General features: G+C 44.3%; 1 protein-coding gene and 1 long non-coding RNA gene across 3 annotated transcripts; both read left to right on the top strand.

Moving 5' to 3' along the window:
* LOC107611977 lies at positions 3,211 to 4,066 on the top strand. 2 transcript variants are annotated; one of them, XR_002353013.1, is made up of 3 exons: positions 3,211 to 3,284; positions 3,365 to 3,433; positions 3,546 to 4,066. It is a non-coding gene; the product is annotated as an uncharacterized LOC107611977 (long non-coding RNA). The 2 variants fall into 2 exon arrangements; XR_002353012.1 differs by lacking the exon at positions 3,365 to 3,433 and having other exon boundaries at positions 3,222 to 3,284; positions 3,546 to 3,618.
* Positions 4,769 to 5,221, top strand: LOC107611478 (uncharacterized protein K02A2.6-like). Its single transcript, XM_016313397.1, has one exon. The coding sequence runs from the start codon at positions 4,769 to 4,771 to the stop codon at positions 5,219 to 5,221; it is 453 nt and encodes a 150-aa protein (XP_016168883.1).

Raw genomic sequence — 8,202 nt, 5'->3', positions numbered from 1 at the left:
ACACCCTACCCCCAAACGAAATCTAGCCAGTAGCCACTCTCTTCTCACACTCTCGCTCTCTGCACTCTCGAGGCCTGCGGCGAACCCACCTAGCGCCGGCGAGACCGTTCCACCCACCACCTTGCAGCGCTTCCGAACTTTCCTCCCACTGCTCCCAGGACCTCCTCGTGGATAGAGCACAATGAAGTCCCAACCCCAGCCAGCAGTGAGCAGCCCAGCACCACCCTCGCACCCAGCAGTAGCACAGCACCACCCACTCCCTAGCACAGCACCACGCCACCACCCAGCAGTGTTTCTGGCCACCCACAACTTAGCACCTCCCACCCAGCCACCGATTCAAGTCAGATATGGAGCCGGAGCCACCAAGTCAGGTATGTAATTTGACTAATTTCTATTTTGAATTACTGAAAGTGCTTCTGTTTGTATTGTTGGTAGCTTGGTATTGTTGGAAAAATAATATAAACTGCTTTTGGTTATTATTAGTTTTTTGGGAGAATAATATAAAATAAAAAGAAACTTTTGAAGTGATTTAGTATGAAATCAGATTTAAAATTAGCAATGTTCTGAAAACCAGACCGGACCGGCCGATCGAACCGGTCCAACCGTGAACCGGTAGCTCAAACGGTTCGGGTTACTAACAGAAACCGCTATTTTAAAAACCGGATATGAACCGCTGAACCGGCCGAGAATTGGCCGGTCAGACCAAACCAGAACCCGGCCGGTTTATAAGAAACGACCCCGTTTTCTTCCTTCGTTGAAAGAAAAGGAATTGCACGCGTTTGTCCCCCCACCCCTTCCTTTCTCCAACTCTTTCCTTCAGCAAATGCCCTAGCTCCACCAAAGAAAGCAAACCCTAGCCTCCACCAATCTTGTTGCCGTCTGTCGGAGTGAGAAACTGCTGCTGCCGCCTCTGTTGCACTCAAGAACATCCATCTTCGTGCTATCGGCGTTCGCTACTTCGATCTCACCAACCCCTGTTCGCTCTCCATCCCCTGTTCGCTCTCACGAATCGCTTGGTCGCCGTCGTCCGCGCGCTCAACAGCTCTCCGTCGTCCGTCGAAGGTCAATACTCACTGCTAGTGGCTTGTTCTTCGTGTTTTTTTTATTGTCTGTTCAGAAATCAAACCCTCTTCGTGCTTGTTCATCGATGGTCAGTGATAGTCGTTTTTAGTGTTTTTGTTTTCATTTCTTGATGATTATTAAGTGATGCGTTGCTGTTTTCTTTTTTTACTTTGTGCTTGAGATTGAATGCTTTGTTAGTGCTTAGTGCTTGTTCTTAGTTGATTGGCTTTGCTCACTACTCTGGCTTGTTCTGGCCTGCTCTTGATTGATTAACTCTGTTACTGGCTTATTGATTAATGATAAATTGCTACTGATAAGCTGTTACTGTTTTGTTAGGGATAAATTGTTACTGTTACTGCTTTTGTTATGTTTGTTGCTTAATGGTAAAATGGAAATCAAATCAAATGTTGTTTGTTGCTGAATGATAATTTTTATTGCTGAATGCTGTTGGTAGTATTAATTTTGTGCTGCTATTAATTTTCTGGTTTTCAGAACCTTGATACAGAAACATGAAGACGATGAAGAGGGCTACTGGTGTTTTAGTGTTTTGCGCTTTTGCTGCTTTGTAATTGTTGACTGGCTGAATGCTGTAGCAAATTGTTAACTGGCTGAATGCTGTTTTGCACTTTTCACTTTTACACTTGTGTTCCATCATTTTCAATTTTGTAATTTGTGATTATTGATGTTGGGTACTGGGGTATACCTTAGGGTGATGAACTATTCTTCTAAGTTTTGTTTCATTGGTATTTCTTGATATCAATGATTGAGTTATTCAAGTTGCTTCCTCTAATTCTTATAGGGTTTACTTGTATAACCCCTAACAAATGGGACAGTGGTAAATTAATTATGAAAACAAGGATGTATTCTCATCAATTAGAAAAGTTCTTCTTGGTCAAACTTTGCCTCCCTATGTATCCTTTTGGATGGTAACATGTGTCATCTTCAATGCTTTTTAATTCTTCATAACCTGTTCTAAATCTTTGTTTCTTTTGAAGGTGTTCTCCAAACTGAAAGAAGGAAGGTTTCCCGGAGAAATAGAGTTGAAAAATCTGATTACCAAAAAGATGGCTAATTCTAGACTTGCAGATGGTGTGCCAGAATTGTGGCCATAGGTCATCTACATTTTGTTAAAGTTAGAATACAGAGCACAAATGATGGAACTGAACCTGCCTCTGCTTTGTAAAGTAGAGGTTGGTGTATAGATATCATAGGAATATTATGTTACAATGTCTTTAGTTGTTTAAAAATTAGAATGTGAACTCTATACTGAAATGACTAAGTAATGCTTTTATTACTATTTAGTCTTTAGTTGTTTAATATTTAGATATGCTTTTAATTTATTACTATTTAACTTTTGAGTTTGGATTTTGATAAGATCATATGGTATTTGGTTGATGATATTTTATGTAGTGTCTTAAATTTTGAAGATATTTTAAAATTTATATTAGACTATAATTATATTTTAGAATGTGTATTTATAATTTATTTATTATTTCTATTCTAAAACGGTTTTTCCGGTTGAACCATCAGTTGGACCGGTTAGACCAGTGAACCAGTAAACCAGTGACTAGAGCGGTTTGATGACCGGTCCGGTTTTCTGAACCTTGGAAATTAGATTTGAAGCAGATTTGAAGAATTAAATTTGGAGCAGATTTGAAATCAGTGTATTGTTGCTGATTGCTGGTTGAATTACTTTTGATGAATTACTTTATTGTTGGTATTATTGCTGGTTGCTGGTTTTGTTGCTTATTGTTGCTGCCTTGCTGGTTTTTAATTTATTTGTTGTTGTGTTTTTGCTGGTTTTTAATTTATTTGTTGTTGTTGACAAGTATGTAGCTTTCAGGATCTTTATCTCCTTTAGTATGAAATCAGATTTGAAATCAGATAAACTGGTTTTGGATCTTGATAGGAAGATATTGAAATTAGATTTGAAATCAGTGTATTGTTGCCGATTGCTGGTTGAATTACTTTTGATGAATTACTTTGTTGTTGGTATTATTGCTGGTTGCTGGTTTTGTTGCTGATTGTTGCTGGTTTTTAATTTATTTGTTGTTGTGTTTTTGCTGGTTTTTAATTTATTTGTTGTTGTGTTTTTGCTGGTTTTTAATTTATTTGTTGTTGTGTTTTTGCTGGTTTTTAATTTATTTGTTGTTGTTGACAAGTATGGAGCTTTCAGGATCTTTATCTCCTTTTGTTGCCAATATGACAGCTCTGACTAATATGTAAGTGCTTAACTCTAAATCTCAGTTCATTGACTCTGATATTTACAAGTTCTAATTGGAAAACCATTGCTTTTTTGTAGCTGGCTAGGGAATAACAGTTTGTCAGAGCACATTTCTGACCTAGGTTCACTAACACTGTTAGAAATATTGTAAGTAACTCATTTTGTATGCAATTCCATGATCTAAATGTTTGAAATCAAAGAACTTTGATCTATTCATGCCATGAAGCTCACTATTTGGATATTATTATTGTATATAAAGGCACTTGGAAGACAATCAATTCGACGGAGAGATTCCTTCATCCCTAGGGAACATAAGCACTTTGCATAAAGTGTAAACTCTGTCCTCTTTATACAAGAGAATTAAACTGGTTTTTTGTGGTGTTTCTTGAATCCTGAGTAGATATTTAAGTCAGCCCTGTACAACTACGTTGTTTACATGAGTGTGGCCCAAAAATAGTACAATTTATTTGAATTCCTTTTGCCGATAAATTAATTGGATCAAGACTTTGTTACCTAATGTGTATTTGTGTTTGTCGATTTCAATTTTATGACTTTGTGACATAGCTTGGCAGTATTTTTTTTGAATTGATTGAAAAACCGAACAAACCGAACCAAACCAAACCGATTTTAATTGGTTTGGTTTGGTTCAGATGGTCTTGAGAAAAAAACCGAACAAAACTGAACCGCAGTTTAATTAAACGATTGGATCGGATGGCTTTTCTCTCAAAAACCAAACCAAACCGCACCGCGAACACCCCTATTGGAAAGGGTCAAAGAGCTGAGCAAACAATTTGAGGAGGTCACGGTCCAACACGTCCCAAGAGAAAGGAACACACGGGCAGACCTCCTATCCAAGCTGGCAAGCACGAAACCTGGAACCGGCAACCGCTCCCTCATTCAAGGCATCACGAAAGAGCCCGCAGTCGCTCTACACCTGACCAAGATGAGCCCCTCTTGGATGGACCTCATCACTGATTTCTTAAAAAATGGAAAACTCTCTGGGGATGGAAAGGAAGCCAAAGCGTTGAGAAGGGAGGCTGCCAAGTACACAGTCATACAGGACCAACTATTCAAAAAGGGACTCAGCCAACCTTTGCTGAAGTGCCTACACCCCGACCAGACGGACTACGTGCTCAGAGAAGTCCATGAGGGATGCTGCGGCCACCATATCGGGGGCAAAGCCCTAGCAAGGAAGATCATCCGAGCTGGATATTACTGGCCGTCAATGATGAATGACTCCAGAGAATTCGTGAAAAAATGCGCCAAGTGTCAACAGAACGCCAACTTCCACAGGGCGCCAGCTTCCGAGCTGAGCCTACTGACGTCCTCCCGACCTTTCGCACAATGGGGAGTCGACCTCTTGGGCCCTTCCCGGTTGGCCCAGGGCAAGTCAAGTACCTCATAGTTGCCATCGACTACTACACCAAATGGATAGAGGCTGAACCGTTGGCCAGCATATCCTCATCCAATTGTAGAAAGTTCATGTGGAGGCAGGTGATAACCCGGTTCGGCATCCCGAAAATCATCATTTCAGATAACGGGACACAGTTCACTGACAAGAAGTTTGTAGAGTTTCTCACCGGCTTGGGGATAAAACAGAAGTTCTCCTCGGTTGAACATCCTCAGACAAATGGACAAGTGGAGTCCGCAAATAAAGTCATCCTGCTAGGCCTCAAGAAGCGTTTAGATAGCAAAAAAGGCGCATGGGCTGACGAGCTCGCCTCGGTCCTCTGGTCCTACCGAACAACCGAGCAAAGCTCCACAGGGAAAACCTCCTTTCGCCTAACATACGGGGTCGACGCGGTAATACCTGTGGAGATTGGCGAACCGAGCCCGCGACTACTTCTGACGGGAGTAGAAGAAGCGGTGGAGAAAGACCTGGTGGACGAGGCCAAAGAGATGGCCCACTTGTCGGAGGTAGCACTGAAACAATGAATAGCCCTACATTACAATACCAAGGTCCTCAGAAGGAAGTTTGAGGAAAGAGACCTCGTCCTGCGACGAAACGACGTCGGGCTACCAACCCCAGGAGAAGGAAAGCTGGCGGCAAACTGGGAAGGTCCCTACAGAATCAGAGAAGTGCTTGGCAAAGGCGCCTACAAATTGGAGAGACTCGACGGCAAAAAAAATCCCGAGAACATGGAATGCAGGTAACCTGAGGAGATTCTATTCTTAGCTTGGGTACACCGGTTAAGCGGTCTGACGAGCTAGATAACCTTTTAATTTCCAGTGATTTACTTTTATTAAGCACCTACTATGTTCATAAACCTGTTTAGCTAACAATTAATGTTTACTTGTCTAAATTCTCCCATCTACCATTCCCCAATATGTATCCCACGCCATCGCGTTCTTCAACGGCAACCCGGGACTGATCACCTCGGGAGCCAATTGAATCATAGCCATAACAAACGGCCGCGATAATAAGACCAAAACGGTTTTAACCAAGTTACCAACACAAACGGCAAAACGGACACAAGCAATAAGTTCACACCGAAAAAACGGTAACAAAACAAAAGTACTACTAAACAGGATAAAGGCGATAATTATAAGCCGACCAGGCGACCACTTAAGTATAACGAAAGAAAACGGTCTCAACAAGTGTTCTACAAATCCACATAAAAGCAAGTTACAAGAGTTCACTTTCGGGGCATGTCAACAATCTTGCCGTCCTGAATTGTTTTGAAGACCCCAATAGCCTACGTGTCGAAGTCTGGGACCACGATCTTCACCTGGGCCTTGAGAGCCTCTTCGGTCATAAAGATCGCGTTCTTTCCCTGCTCCCTGACCGCCCTATGTTTCCTTTTCAACTCTTCGACCTCAGCTCGCGCAGCCTCAGTCAACGAGACGACCGTGTCACGCTCCTTCTCCATAGCGACCACCCGATCTTGCGCGGCGTTAAGCTGGCTCTCTAGAGTCATCTCCCGCTCGGTTAAATGGGAGACGGTGGCATCGGAGACTTTCATTTTTTTCTTCAAAGGACGCAGCCTTCTCCTCGGCATCCTTGCGCCCCTTCTCGGCGGCGGACAGTTGTTCCTGAAGCGTTTCGACCTGGGCCTTGAATTCGTTGTTGGCCTGGGCAGCAGTATCGAGCTTCCTTCGCAATGCCTGCATGCCCAACAACTCAAACTCGGCCTTCCAAGCTATCACCGCTCCGCGGAGAAGAGTGCTTTACATCCACCTCGCCTGCCTCGCGAGTTCAGTACTGAGAAAGTGATCCTCCGTACCGGGAATCAGCTGATTGTTAATAAAGGCCCCAGCGTCGAAATTCCTCTCCATCACAGTGAGAGTTCCTTCCGGGTTGGAGGATGCCATTTGCCTCTTAGGGGTAGGGACAAGCTTCAGATCATCATACTCCCGATGGGTAGAGGACGACTGCCCAATACCGGCCGTCTCCTCGTGAATAGGGGAAGACTGCATCCCGGCAGAATTCTTGTCGGACATCTTAGTGTCCCGAGGCGAAGGTACAGCTTGATCCTTCTTTCCCTCGGTAGGGTTTTCCAGCTTCCCGAGAACCTTCTCGTCAGCCTTCTCCTCGTCGCTATCCTCCAAGAAGGTCCTGACCAAACTTTCGAGCCCGGTTACCAAAGCAGACATCTCCACTGCAACAGACAAACAAATACGTCAGTCGTGAAGTTGGCGATAACAAATTAAAAGATAAACAACACAAAAGTAAGACAAAATAGCTCACAAATATAATTTTTGGTGACCTCCCGTTCACCCATAAGGAGGTGGGGGTTCACGGGGTTCTTTCCAAAGACCGCCCACAACACGTCGGCAATTCTCTTATTTATGGCGGACATCCTCTTATAGGTCACCTTAATGAAGGTGTTGGACCCCGCCCCGAAGCTCCAATACGTCGGGATGAGGCGTTCCCCCTCCAACGACAACCAAAAGGGATGACGACCTTTGACGGGATGAACCTTGAAATACTTGTCCTTGAACCCATGATAAGAGTCCTCGAACAAGCCAAATATCCTCCGACCCTGAGCAGATCGGAAAGATAAGAACCCTTTCCTCACTTTCCCCTCCTTGGAAGGGTTGGTAAGGTTGAAGAAAAAGAGAAAGACGTCCACAGACACCGGCAGCTCGAGATATTCACACACCATCTCGAAACAGTGGATAGAAGCCCAACTGTTCGGATGAAGTTGCGACGGTGACACGGATATCCGATTAAGAAGCGCCATCTGGAAGTCGGAGAACGGTATGCGAACGCCCACCTGGGTGAACATGGCTTTGTAAAACTAAATCCAGTCGGCAACCCGGGGGGAGTGAAAATTAATCTCATACAGCCGCAAGAATACGGAGCAAATGCAAGCAACAAACATACAACGATGAAGCAGAAAAGAGAAAGGATCAAGGATTACCTGAATTGGTTGCGAAAACTGAAAGGAAGAAGGAAAGATGCACGAGGATGCTAGGATGACGCTCTGAGATTTTTTGAGTAAAAAAGAGGGAGATAGCAGGGAGATAGTAGGAGCAAGAGTGAAAAGGGAAAAATCAGAGTAAAACTGTTTAAAACTGCCACCCAGGAAGCGCGAAAGACCTGGGGGCAAAATAGTCTTTGCACACAGGGTTTTCTAGCCCATTATGAGCATTAAATACCCCGCGCGAAGAACGAGGCGACAAGCGGTCGTTCCAACAATGAACAGACACGCGCGCAAGAGGCACGTTCCCCCCACGGACGGCCGACCTGGCAACAACGTACAAAAGGAGAGATGACATGCCATCAACGATCCTCACGGTCGTTACCGGCGCGTCGGGGGCACTGTTACGGCCTGGCCCAAACTGCTAGCGGGCCGGCCCGACCCGGATGGTCGGGTAGGAGACGCTCTGTCGCCGACCCGGACACGCGTCCCTGACAGCTACACTACAGCTGTGAGGAGAGAGCATCAGGGAAGGTGGGCCTGTCCTTGATG

Source organism: Arachis ipaensis, chromosome B08 (genome assembly GCF_000816755.2).
Source record: "Arachis ipaensis cultivar K30076 chromosome B08, Araip1.1, whole genome shotgun sequence".
In the NCBI taxonomy this organism is placed as follows: Eukaryota; Viridiplantae; Streptophyta; class Magnoliopsida; order Fabales; family Fabaceae; genus Arachis; species Arachis ipaensis.
The sequence above is the reverse complement of the archived record's forward strand: the minus strand, read 5'-3'. Positions and strand labels throughout refer to the sequence as shown.